Source organism: Trachemys scripta, chromosome 23, assembly GCF_013100865.1.
Source record: "Trachemys scripta elegans isolate TJP31775 chromosome 23, CAS_Tse_1.0, whole genome shotgun sequence".
NCBI classification, from domain to species: Eukaryota; Metazoa; Chordata; order Testudines; family Emydidae; genus Trachemys; species Trachemys scripta.
This window is the reverse complement of record NC_048320.1, coordinates 12,936,160-12,949,379: the sequence shown is the minus strand read 5'-3', so window position 1 is coordinate 12,949,379 and position 13,220 is coordinate 12,936,160. Positions and strand designations below refer to the sequence as shown.

At 57.8% G+C, this 13,220-nt stretch overlaps 1 protein-coding gene across 1 annotated transcript; it reads right to left on the bottom strand.

Annotated features, from left to right (window-relative positions):
• Positions 1–8,878: 8,878 nt before the first annotated feature.
• LOC117869411 (melanoregulin-like) lies at positions 8,879–12,460 on the bottom strand. The gene is made up of 6 exons (XM_034756246.1): positions 12,322–12,460; positions 12,037–12,039; positions 10,855–11,014; positions 9,973–10,063; positions 9,352–9,515; positions 8,879–9,131 (listed from the first exon to the last, which is right to left on the bottom strand). The coding sequence occupies exons 1-6, from the start codon at positions 12,390–12,392 to the stop codon at positions 8,907–8,909; spliced, it is 714 nt and encodes a 237-aa protein (XP_034612137.1). The 5' UTR covers positions 12,393–12,460; the 3' UTR covers positions 8,879–8,906.
• Between the last annotated feature and the right edge of the window lie 760 nt (positions 12,461–13,220).

Sequence of the window (13,220 nt, the reverse complement as noted above, 5' to 3'; positions counted from 1 at the left end):
CTGGTGAGGGGAAGGGGCACCGCTGTGCCCAGGGGCTGCGACCCCTCTGCCCCAGGCTGGCTGGGCACAGAGGAGGGGCCAGGACAGGGATCCTGCTCTGCTCCACGGCCCCCCACCCCCGGCTGCCCCTCCACAGAAACTCCCAGGGATCCCCTCAGCCCAGGGTCGGGGCCACAGGGAGCCCAATGCCCTGCCCCGCTGCCCAGGGTGCCTGCGCCCCACACTCACCCCTCCTCGGGCCTGGTGGAGAGCGACAGGTCCCTCCATTCGGCCGTGAAGGATTCGTGCCGCACCACGTCCTCCTCCTTCACCAGGCAGCCCAGCTCGGCCGCCGACAGCACCCCCGCGCTGCGCAGCACCACGCTCTTGCCGAACATCCTCGCCCTGTGGGACGCCTTGCCTGGCGGGGCTGGGGGTGTGTGAGCCTGGCTGTGTGTGTGTGTGTGTGTGTGAGCCTGGCTGTGTGTGTGTGTGTGTGTGTGTGTGTGAGCCCTGGGTATTTGGCTGCCTGGCCGGGGCCAGGGTTTAAATAGCTGTCCCAGTGCTATTTTGGGAGGTGTTGCTGGCACTGTGTGTGTGTGCGCATGCTGCACAGTCATGCTGTGTGTGTGTGTGTGTGTGTGTGTGGAGGAGTAATACTCCCAGGGCCAATGCTCCAAGCCGAGATTAACAAAGCCCATAGCTGGGGGGGGCACACTGCCCCCCTGGAAATCATCCCCCACGGTTTCTTACTCCAAGTTTGTTCAGGTGAGTGATCGCAGGCCTAAGGCCCACGGAGCTGTCACAGTTTCGGCGAGTGACGCGTGGCGGCCGCAGGACGCTGCAGCTCCAGAGAGGTGCGACCCTGGGAAGCGGGCGGCTGGCGAAGCAGCCAAGTGGGGACTCCGGGCTCTGTGCTGTGAGCAGCCCCTGCCCGCTGGCACGGAGGGGAGCCAGGAGCGTTCCCTCTGGCTGCAGAGCGAGGAGGACGCTGCTCCTGGGGCGCGCAGGGGCCGACGGGAACGGGAACACTCCCCTGGAGCCCAGACCAAACCTTAGCTGCCTGTCCTGTGACTGCCATGCTACCGCAGAGTGCTGGGGGGCTCCTGGAGTGCCGGGCACCAGGGCTGGGCGTACCGCCTCGCCCAGAGACTGCGGGCTGGGGAGCCCTGTTTCGACCTGGCTTTGCTTTCCTTCACCCCACTCAATCCTCTCTGGAGTGGAGATCAAACCTCTTGTGCTGGGAGTGGGGGCAGGGATGCAGCCTGGGAGCCTGTCCGAAAGACCTTTGGCCTTGTGGGGAAGGAATCCCAACCCTACAAACCCCCCATGAGGGCTGGCGACACCACCAGCTCTGACTCTCCCCCCCTGCCCCCCCCGGGGACGAGAAGACCCATCCCTCCCCTGCCCCCAGCAGGGCAGTAGGACCGGCCACTCAGCAGAGCCAGAAATTCAAATCTGCCACCCACTGCCAGAGCTGTGGTGATGGCCGGGCCCACAGTAAGCCAGGTTGTCTTCCTCCCAAATTCCCCACAAGACCTGAAGCTTGGCCATCGGCACGTTGCATAGACTGCAGCTTACCTGCCCTACTAACGCTACAACACCCTCCACCAGGGCAACGCCACGCGGCCTGATGGACCAGGCCCCTCGTAGGAGTAGACCAGGGGCTACAAATAGCTCTCAAAATGGACACGTGTCATGTCTCCTTCTCATAAAAAGACTTGACCAAGCTCCCCAGCCACTTACGAGAATGCCGATCACAGGGAGGTGAGAGACATGAAAGGTTCATCGATGCCGGCGGATCTTGGAACTCACAAAACAGCTCAACCGAAAATGGATTTTCCTCAGTGCAATATTGGCGGTGCGCTGCGTTGCTTTAGGGAGAAGTGGCCCCTGAACCCAGCCAAGGTTGGAAGATGCCGGGAAGGCCTTTTGTTTGCCTGCTTCATTGGGTGCATGTCCCAACCACGCTGGTGGAATGGGAGCTGGCACGGTTTTTATCACATCTGGATATTGCAATTGGAAAAATGCACTTTCGCAAGGCAAAGGTTTCATCAAACCGGCAAGGTGCTTAGCCCTCTTGGAGGCAATGGCTGATTGAATTGCAGCCAGGAAAAGAGACGCTACAGGTAACTGTTTGCTATGTCGACATTTCTGTGACACCCCACGGGGAGAACAAAGAACCTCAAAGAATATGCAGTTGAATCAACTGGTTGTATTTTGATTACAATGTTATTGCGTAATAAATAGATGTTGAGCAAGATTTCTTATGAAAGCTTGGACTGTTCTAAACCTGAGGGTCATTCTAAGATCTGGCTACAAACCGTGGTTATGAATTGATGTAGTTGTGTATATAAAACTGCTCATAATTTGTGCTGCTAAGCTCCAGTAGTACAGGGAGGAGAAGGAATCAGAGACTGGGCAGGACTGGGAAGGACTGGCTCCCCAACTAGCTCCAAGTAGCATTGTACAACCTAGGAACAGACACTAAAGTTAATGGGAAAACACTGAAACAACTTGAAAGTGAAAAGAAAACCCTAATGTCGGGAAACTAAGAAAGGAGGAAATGTTAACTATGAATCACCAGGCCAAGAGGACAAAAAAACCAAACCAGCCTTTTGAAAACTGGTTTTTCATCAGCACCTACAAACGTTCAATCCTCGTGCTTGAGGAGGGCTCCACAACTTGATCGCAAGATCCAGCATGCAAAAAATGCCCTGATTGTATTATTTCAGTGTGTTCATTTGCTCGAGAACATCCCCCAATTATAAATTTGATTTTTATATTTATTTGATCACAACTTCTTTTTTCAGGTGCCACGATGGTTGCTTTGGTGTCACCCTCACAAATGGAAAGAAACGGGTAGTATTTAAAAACCTTGGCAAAAGTTCTGCAGTTTGTATTGATAGATCTTACGAACAATTCATTAGGAATTGTCATCAACTTACTTAAGTTTATTGCAGGACACGATCCAGAAGTCAAGGATGAGCGGCAAACCGTTCCGAACAATGCGAAGTACACTGCTGCTGAAATTCAGACTGATAGCGGTGATATTATGAAGATGATTTTGAAAGATATTGTTGAAGATATTCAGAAAAACAGTTACATCAAGTTGTTCTGCTTAAAATATGACACGACAAGGGATGCTGTGAAGAGGGTGACCAGACAGCAAATGTGAAAAATCGGGACGGGGATGGGGGTTAATAGGATCCTATATAAGAAAAAGACCCAAAAATCGGGACTGGCCCTATTAAATTGGGACATCTGGTCACCCTAGCTGTGAATGTAGAAAATGTATCCACTGTTTTATGCTCCTCTGTTGGTGGCAAAGTCCTTGTTGAAGTAGCCCAATTGCATGGCCTCCCTGCTGAAGCTATTACACAATTTTGAACAGGGCTGCCCAGTATTTCAACTTTTTTTTATGGAAGGGGCCCCCTGAATCCTCTGGGCAGCCCTGATTTTGAAAGACCTCCATGAACTGGGTCTTGACCCTAAAAACACTTGATGTTCTTGCTTTGTTGGCGCCAACCTTATGTCAGGCAGTGTACAAAATGCCTTGATATGAGAAATTAAACAAGCAAATACCTGACCCACACTGCTTGAACCACCGATTACATCTGGGGCTCTCCCGTGTGAGAACAACTCAGCAGTGCCAGCTATGTTCTCAAATTGTTCGTCTTTAGCTGATTTTTTTCGCAGGCATGACGGGAGTGTGCCGTACAAAGCCAGCACCTGCAAAGCCTCACAGCAACAAGATGGCTTGGAACTAATCCCCAATAATTTGGAAGCCATTCGGAGTATTCTGTCAACCTTTGTGGATGGATCTGGCGACTGGTCCATTGAAGCAAGAGGGCTGTTGGATGTTTCAGAATCATCCAAATGCTTGTGCTGAGCTGAGCTTAAAAGAATGGTTTTGAGAGTTTGCTCCTGGGCACAATGACCTTCGAAAGGAACGAACGCACCTTGCGAAAGGAGTTGAATTGATCACCCTTGCGCGTGAAGCACTTCAACAAACGTGAGTTTTCCCTCAGCGATTTCATCCATGCACCCTGTTTTGACAGGTGAACGTGATGAGGCAACAGCATTAAAGTGTGTCACCAAAAGGGCTAAGATTTCATAGGTGCTGAGCACTTACCAGGATGTCAAAGCATCGGTGAGCCTCAGTGGCGCCAGATGCCCCATGAACTGATTAATGAACATGGGTGTAATGTATTCTACTCCACCGGCACTCCAGACTTCTTGAGATTGGAATCTCTGTGTGCTTTGACTGACTTGCTTGGATTAGAGATGGAGCAGGTGAAAATGGAAATGTCTGTGTTTAAAGCAGGGGCGTAGCCACGTCCCACCCGCTTAGCATCCAGGCCACCCAAATCTGAGCAGGGGTGTGGTGCTGCCACAGCGACCCGGAGCATCTGACATCCAGGACGGAGCTCTGCACCCACCCTCCAGAAAGCTAATCGCCGGCAGCTCTGCCTTGCCATGTTCTGAGCCGCCCCATGCGTGTGCCCAGCTCAGCAGGTGAAACCTGTGTCTGGGGGCACCGGGTCTAGGGACAGGGCGTGGTGTCGGGGGAGAAGCTGAGCTGGCACTGTCTGTCATTGCCCAGCCACCCAAAATGCCCACCCAAATTTCCTCGCTCCGCCACTGACTGGAAGCACTGCTAGGGAATGACAGTTCTAGAATGAAGACGTTCTAGGGGTTGCCAAGGAATTAAAGGAGGCGTTCATTCATATGTAGTTCTGAAATGTCTGCAGTGGTCTTGTTTGGAGCAGCGTCTGCAAGGTGTGAGAATTCCTTTGCTTGTTTGAGAAGATTATCACACCAAAGGACAAGCACGACCCAGGACAGAGAGAACCCTAATTCGCCTGTCATAGGAAAGTGATTTGACTTCAAAACTGACCCGGGTTGTCTTTGTGGCAGAATTCAGACACCATCGCCAGGAAGGCGTCAACGTTAGTTTATGACCAGTTTGGGCATTACACAACACTTTCACGTTATGCTCTAGCCTTTTACATTTCTGACTCTGAATGTTTTGAATGCTTGAATATTCTTAGACGGAGCAAACACATAAATAGGGCTTCATTTTTTAATTGCATAAAAATAAAGTTAAAAACAAGGGTTCTGACCGACACTGCGTTTTTCACGAAGTACATATGAACTTCTGAGGGCACCCACAACTGTTCCTCTTGTCATACAGTGCGGCCCGTCCCTCGCTTAGCTGCAGGCCTGTTGGGCCCCCGCACTCCAGCGAGGTGGGTGAATGGAGTTGGCCTCCTTCCCAGCGGCCTGACACTTGGCTGCCCCGGGGAGGGGCCCATCAGAACCCAGGGATTAGCTAGGAATGCCTGGCTCTCAGTTAACAACCGCACCTGACCCTGGGAGCAGCTGGCCCCGGTGCTGCCCGAAACAGCGAGGACTCTGGCTTGGCAGTGCCCCGGGACACAGCTTACCACTGTGCGCTCTGCCCCAGGCCCAGTTGCATTCCTGACCCCCTACCAACACAGAAGCCTATGTGATTAGTGTGTGGGGGGTTCAGTCCTCCCCTCGCAGTCACAGCTGAACCGTGGCACTGTGGGCTCAAACAGCTAACCCAGAGCAGGGAGGGATGCAGGGGCTGTCCATGCGGGGGTGCAGTAGGGGGAGCTTGGGAAAGGGGGGACAGGGCAGAGCAGCTGTTGCCGGTTTGCTTACAGCATCCGCGGAGCCCCGTCGCAATGCACTGCGGGCTTGGCCCACCGGCTGATTTCCCCACTCCCAGGATAGAAGAGCTCCGTGCCCTGCCTGAAGGCCTGGTAGCGCTGGCTGCTGGGCCTCCCTAAGTCATGGCATGGCGGGTGGGGGGGTGTCTCAGCTGTGCACCCCGCCCCCGATGTGACTAAGCAGACAGCAGCCTGTTAGCACCTGGAAAGCGGGACCCTGAGCCCTCCCCCGCCCCCCGGCGTCATGACCCCTGGGTGCCGAGTGCCCACAGCTGCAGTAGCCTATGGGCACAACACTGGCAAAGACGCCAATGTCTTGTGCTCCAGGGGCACAGAGAGCCACATGGCTGCCATTGCCGCTGGCTAAGGGCTACCACAGAGCAGTGGCTCCGGCCCCATCCACCCCACCCCCACAGCCCAGGGGCCACGGCTGTGAGTACTGACAGCCCAACAGCCACCCTAGGCGAATCAAGGCAATATGGGGCACTAGACTCAACCCACCTTGTGCCCCATAGTCCCACCTGCAGGCCACGGCCCTACCCCTCCATGGGGTGACGGCAGCTGTCAGCATTAAGCTGAATGGACCAATTTCTCCCCTCTTGGCGCTGTTGTTTTAGGCTCTCTACGGACTCAGGCAGGCAGTGGTGACACCCCCCACCCCAGGTCATATTTTCAAACTTGTTCTTTACATCCTTGAGGACTAGCAATATATTTTCTTTTTTATTTTTTTTAAAGCCAAACTCTCAGCCCATGACTCCAGAAGCTGGAGCTGTAATCCCTGTGCCCAGTCAAGGGGTTGGAAGAGCCCCTTCTGCATGTAACACCCATTCCCCCCCAGGAGACGCCCCCCCCACTAATGTGCCTTCCCAGCCCTTTTACGGCTGCTTGACCTGGTCATACAGAGTCACGGCGACTCTGGGCTGGGGAAGGGGGCAGGAGCACGGGGGTCGGGGCAGAAGTTACACCATTACACCTAAGATCAGGGAGCCCCGCTTTGCCGAGGGAGGGGGGGATGGCCTGTCCTGATCCCGGCCTCTGCCTCGCTCGTCTCCTCTTGAGGCCACAGGTGCCCCGCCAGGCAGCAAAGCTCCCCCTGTCCCTTTGCGTCCCGGAGGCTGGACCCCGGCCCTGCGAGGCGGCCTCTAATCCCAGCCTGGCGCATAGAGCGTGGCTGACCTTTCCCCAGCCCGGGGACACCGCGTGCTTGCCCTTTGGACTGGCCAGCTGGCCGCCAGCGCCCACTCCCTGCCGCTGAAATAGACGAGCCCTCGAAGGCAATCTGGCCCTACTCCTCTTCCCCACCCCCGGGGGCTCTTCACCCCCCCCCCACTGCTGCTGGCTCCCTGCGCAAAGCTCCAGGGAGCACCCAGCCCCCTGCTCTCGCCTGGCCTGGGTGCACGGGCAGCAAAGGGAGGAAGATGGACAGCGAGGGGTCGGGTAAACAACATAATCAGAGACTTGTTAACTGCTTCACAGGGCCCGCTGCCAAAGCCGGGGTGTGTGTGTGCTTTGAACTAGCACAAAGATAGACGCCTCCTCAATCCCCCAGCTTGGGGGTGACACATGAGCCAACCCTGCAGCGGCAACGCCAGCCACAGCCGCCCCTCTGCTGCCACGTGCTGGGCTCCAGGGGAAGGGGAGCGGCACCGTCTTCAGCCCCGGCTCTACTGCGTCATTAGTTAGAATCGGGGTAAGGGCCAGAGGCACTGGGCAGGGATCAGGTCCCTCCCTCCTGTGCCAGGCACTGTATGCACGCACACGCACACACACACACACCTGTCCACACAGTTTCAGGCCCCTCCCGCCCATGCCAGGCACTATATGTACACACTGATGGCCCGATTTTATAGGGGCAGTCTTGATTTTGGGGTCTTTTTCTTATATAGGCTCCTATTACACTCCCCCGCCTCCGTCCCCAATGCTGTCTGGTCACCATAACACACACACCACACAGTCTCACCCCCCGCGCCCCCAATGCCAGGCACTCAGGGCCGGCTCCAGGGTTTTTGCCGCCCCAAGCGGCGATCGCGATCTGCGGTGGCCATTCGGGGGGAGGTCCTTCGCTCCGAGCGGGAGTGAGGGACCCTCCGCCGAATTGTTGGACGTGCTGCCCCTCTCCGGAGTGGCCGCCCCAACCACCTGCTTGGCAAGCTGGTGCCTGGAGCTGGCCCTGCAGGCACTGTACGTGTGTGTACACACACACACACACACACACACACACACACACACACACACACACTGAAATAAACAGAGGTGGACGGCTGCAGCTCAGGGTTGCAGGGTGTGTTGCAATGCTGCACGGCTCAGGACTACAATGGCGGGGGAGGGGAGGAAGACGGGTTGTGGCAGGCGTGGGGGATTGGGTTGGTGTCAGAAAAGCCACATCATTTCTCTGAACCATGCTGAGACATTTCTCTGAACCTGCTGCAGGGAAGTGGATGATAAAAGATTTGGGGGGCCCCTGCAAACCCTGCCTCGTTGACGTTCATTACGCTAGAATGACAGCACCCCCCCCCGCGGTTCGTTCCATTGTCACCGGGGGAGTGACCTCCCTGCCCACACCCACCACCTGGCTTTGGCAGGGAACAGTCACACAGCACTAGCCCGTCCAGGAAAGGGTGAACAGCAACAGCCCAACCTACAGGGACCTGTCCCGCTGGAAGTCTCCAGCCCAGCTCCCAGTTAGCCCAGTATGAATCACTGCAGCCCAGGGCCAACGCCCGTAGAAAAGCCTAATGGTTTGCAGGTGATGGAAGTGATCTAGGGCTCCCCGCTAACCGGTTGAGTAGCATTGCTAGTAAGCAGCTGCTGTGTTCCACCCCAGAGGTGGCTGCATGGGAGTGGGGAGAGCAGGTTGGCGCGACCCCTGTGCCTAGAGCTGGCTGAGCGGGCACATCCCCCCCTGTTCCATACGACGGCCACCACTGGACCCTCATTCCCAACAGGCCGGCAGCTCCCACCCCCCCTCTTAGCAATACGGGAAGGGCCCGGTGGCCCCAAGCCCAGCTGGAGAAGGGTAGGGACTGGGGAGGCCAGGCAGCGGGAGGGGAGGGGGTTCTGCAGGCGGGTAAGAGGGCAGCAGATGGGGGCACACAGCAGATTTGGGCTGCCAACAGCCCACGGTGCCGTGAGGGGGGCCGTGACCCCCTGCTCAGCACTGTGCCCCCCACCAGCAGGACATGCTGGGGGCAGCTCTCAGCCTAACCTGGCTGCCCCCGCGGGCAGGCCTCACTCTATCAGCTTGACCAACAGGGACTCTTCATCCATCACTGCGGCCTCCTCCTCTTCCTCCTCCTCTTGCCCGCCTTGGGGTGCCGGGCTCAGCGTCACCAGCACGGCCTCCTGGCTGGGGGGCTCCTCCTCGCTGGGGGGCCCCTCCTCGGCCTCCAGGGGGTAGTAGCACTGGGCAGCGGAGAGGAAGTCATCCCCGGCATCCAGGATGAGCAGCCGGTCCTGGGGAGGGGGGAGAGACAGCCAGGCTGGGATGGGGAGGGGCACAAGGTCAGGGGCAAGCAAGGGGCTATGGCTAGAGGGAGGGACCCACATCCCCCTGTGGGGGGGAGCAGCAATTACCCATCATCCCTGATTGCAGCTGCAAACTCTGCACCCCACGGAGGGATTGCAGACACAGGGGAGAAGGGGACCCCGCCAGCTGCCCCCCCGCCCCACACACCAGGACGAAGAGGTATCGCTCGGGGAGGCTGCAGTGGCGGTCGAAGAGGCTGGTCTGCTCGGCCAGGGCGGTGAGGAGCTGGCGGGCCTGCAGGGGCTGGCGCAGGGAGCTGTAGGAGGCCGTGGAGGTGATGTCGAGCAAGCCGTCTGCCTCGGCGCTGAACCCTGCCCAGGGGTGGGAGGAGAGAGGCCTTTGAGCCCACTAGCTCACGCTCACCCTCGCTAGAGCTGCGTGGCGCCTGTCTCTTGGAGGGGATAAGAACCTACTACTGCTACCAGGCGCCAGAGGAGTTACTCCTCCAGCCCCGGGGCAGAAGCCTGTTCAGAGGGGCTGGCGTCGTTGCCCTGGGCTCGTTAACGCTCCCCCCAGATGTGGGTGAGGCTCAGAGACTCCGGCACGCAGGAGAGGCAGGGTCAGGCCTGCTCTCTGGGTCCGACGGTGCATGCTGGGCCCTGTGTCCCATGAACAAGCCCCTCGGCCGCACTGCCTCCCGGCGAGAGAGCCCAGCCCAGCCCAGCCCCTCAGCCCTGGCTAAGGCTGCAAAGCAGGGCCAGGCGCAGTGAGCAAAGCCTGCCGCCCGCCCCGCACCCCACTCCGCCAGCAGTGAAGCGGGCACCGTACCCAGGACCTCTAGGATCTGCCTCCATCGGTCCTTCACCTCGCGGCGGATTTGGCGGTGGGCGCTGATGTCGAAGCTCAGGCGTCGGTAACCCTACGGGAGAGAGACTGGGGGGGTCAGACCCCGGAAACCACAAGGCACCAGCTTCCCCCCCTTCCCTATCCAGTCATGGCTGCCGTGCACCTACACCACTGATTGGCCCACAGCCATGCTCCCATCCCGGCCTTAGAGACTGACTGGGAGTTTCACAGGACAGAGCTGCTTTGGGGACTGGGAGCAAGGACTCCTGGGTTCTATTCCTGGCTTTGGGAGGGGAGTGGGGTCCAGTGGTTTGGAGGAGTGGGGGCTGGGAGGCAATTGTCCTGGATTCTAATTACAGCTGTTACTCCACTGCGCCTCAGTTTCCCCACTGACACAGTGGAGATCCGTTGTGAAGGCTCTGAGAGCCCAGGATCAGAGCAGCGCATTTCAGTGCCTGGTAGATGGGCCAGCCGGGGTGAGATCCCATCCAGCCCAGCTGGGCCTCCCACTGGCCTTACACAGCCATTCGCTCATCCCCTTCCTGTAAGAGAGTTATGTTCCAGTAGCACCCAGGAGTGCTAAGTGAGAGCAGGGCCCTGTTGTGTTGGGCGCTGCCCAAACGCCACCAGCCCCAGCCCAGAAGAGCTCCCAGGCTAAGCAGACAGGCTGGGAGGAGAAACTGAGGCAAGGACTTGCCAAAGGTCACAGCACCGGTCAGTGGCAGAGCCTGGCATAGCATCCTGGGGCCCCGTTCGGAGCCCTACGTCTCCAGCCCCAGGGAAGAAGAAAGCTCCCTGCGGTTTGGCATGCACAGTGGGGCCCTCCGTGAGTCCCAGGGGCCCGCGTGGGCCGGGAGCACCGACCTCCGAGCCCCGACGTAGCCTGGCCCGTTTCTGCAGCAGGTTGTAGAGCTCGCGGTCGTCGTCCCGCTCCATGTGGGTGTCGTCCGCGGGCTCGTTCCACAGGTTGGTGGCCTGGGCCCGTTTGCGCTTCCCCAGCTGATCGAAGTACTGGAGCATCTCACTGCAACGGGAGGAGAGCGGGCGAGACAGCGCGGGGCATGCACCCAGCCTGGCACCCAGGCAGCACCAGCACCAGACACTGCCATGCAAATGGGGCCACCTTACAAGGCAGTGGGGCAGCTTTGCCCAGGCACCTTGGGGTGGCCCCAACACAGCAGTCATGGACCCTGCCCTTCCCAAGCCCCTCACTGCAGGACTGGGGCTGGGGGAAGCCAGACGGGCGCTGAGGAGCTGTGGTTGCAGGTTGTAACAATGGCTCATCCAATATCCTCCTCCAGTGGTAGCCCGGAGCCAGTGGCTGCAGGGGAAGGGGACTCCCCCAGCCCCCCCCCCCCCACACACACATGCGACCTGGTGGAGAATGCAGGGTCCTGGCAGGTAACCAGGAAAGGGAGCTCATGCCCCCACGAGCCAGCAGGAATCTTGCCGTCACTGGCAAGGGGTGAGTGGGGCTCTAGGAACATTGACTGGGGAGAAAGATCCCAGCTCACTGGTAGCAGGCGTGGAAACACTCCCTCTGCAAATCCCGATCCAAGTGGGTGGTTGTAGGACCTGGCTGGATAGCCCCTCTCTGGGCCCATCAGCCCCGCACCAAAGAAGCCCCCATCATTGTAGAGGAAAGGGGAACAAAGGAGATTTGGAAGCGGGGTTCAGAGGCATCTGCCCTGCAGCCATGAGCGCGTCTTTCTCCATCCTTGTCTGAACGCCTGCGTGGCTGCCATGTTTTGCTTCTCCCAGGGCTCTGAGGTCCCCCGACATACGCTCGGTGCTGGGTTCACAGCGCAGAAATGCGGCTGGCCCCGCTGCGGATCAGGGTGGCTGCTGACCAGCATGCAGGGATGCTGTTCCCAGCAGCGGGCGAGAACGCCTTATCCGAGCGTGGGACGGGAGACGGGAGGAAGTGAAGCAGAATGTAATCAGCCAGAAAACCTGGGCTAAAAGTTCTCTGCTCTTGTGAAAAGCAATTTGGGATTTTCAAGAGCCCCCCGCACTGGGGTTAAGGGTGGACTGTAGTTGATTCACCTGCTGTGAAGACAAAGGATTTTGCTTCACGGGGCTGCTACCATAACACTGGACACAAACACGCAATTCAGTCTGATGTAGAACAGAGGGGAAGGAACCGGGACTCAGCCACACATACCGCGTGTCGTGTCCTGGCTCCGTGCCTCAGTTTCCCCACCTTTAAAAGACGGCGAATAATGCTTTCTTTTGCATCCAACTCTACAGAGAAGGGACTGCCTCTCACGCCGTGCAGCGCCTAGCGCAACGGGACTCCAATCTTACTCCGCTAACGACATTAATAAATACCTGAGGAGCGGATTGTTCTCTGGCTCTTCTTGTTCACAGGAGCAGCAGCAGAGTTGGTGCCAAACATCCATATTAATTCACCCCAGAGGGACAGCAGCACAAGTCTCATCAAGGGGCAGCGGACTCTCTTCTCCTGCAAAGAAACGGCTCTGAAGAAGAGGGAGTGGGAAGTTCAGCGGGTTCTAAATTTAAGAAAAATGCAAGTCATAAGCCCTGATCATGTGAGATCCCCCCTTCACCAGGGCTCACCGCCTTAAGCCAGGGGGGACACAGCCTTGCTAAAAGGAGGCTCTTCTCTGCATCGCTTGGGGTTACTGGGCAATGAAAGCAGGTTTGTTTCCTTCCTCGCAGAAAGCAAACCCGTGGTCCGTAATGGCTGTAAATACACTCCAGGCCCGACCCAGGAACGACGATCGTGTCCGGGAAGGCTGGGGGAGTAGGGTGCAAGTCAGGGATGTCGCCTCTCCCCGTACCTCTTGGGGGGAGCTGCTCAGATCCCGTGGGAAAGGGGTTGCTTTAGCAGACAGGCCATTCAGTGCTTACCGGCCGAGCAAGAACTGTCTGGGGCGTGGAAACTGACCTACTCCTGGAGAAATGCCCCTCTCCTGTGCGGGGTGGCAGCCTTCATCCCCTCCACCCTGAAAAGGTGGTGACCCTGCTGGAGACAAATACCGGGGCTGCATCCCGTGGAAGCTAGGTGCCTGCCGGGGTCTGGAAGAATCCCTCGTATCCCTCTCTATCCACCCAAGCAAAGCACAGGGCAACTTTCCTCTGCCTCGATGCACCTGGGCCCCACTCCCAACTGGAGAGGGCCTGGGCCAGGTGATCAGAATCCTGCTGGAGGCATGTGCCGTTTACTCCGTCTTCCAGCAGGAGCCCCAGGGGACAAAAAACTGCAG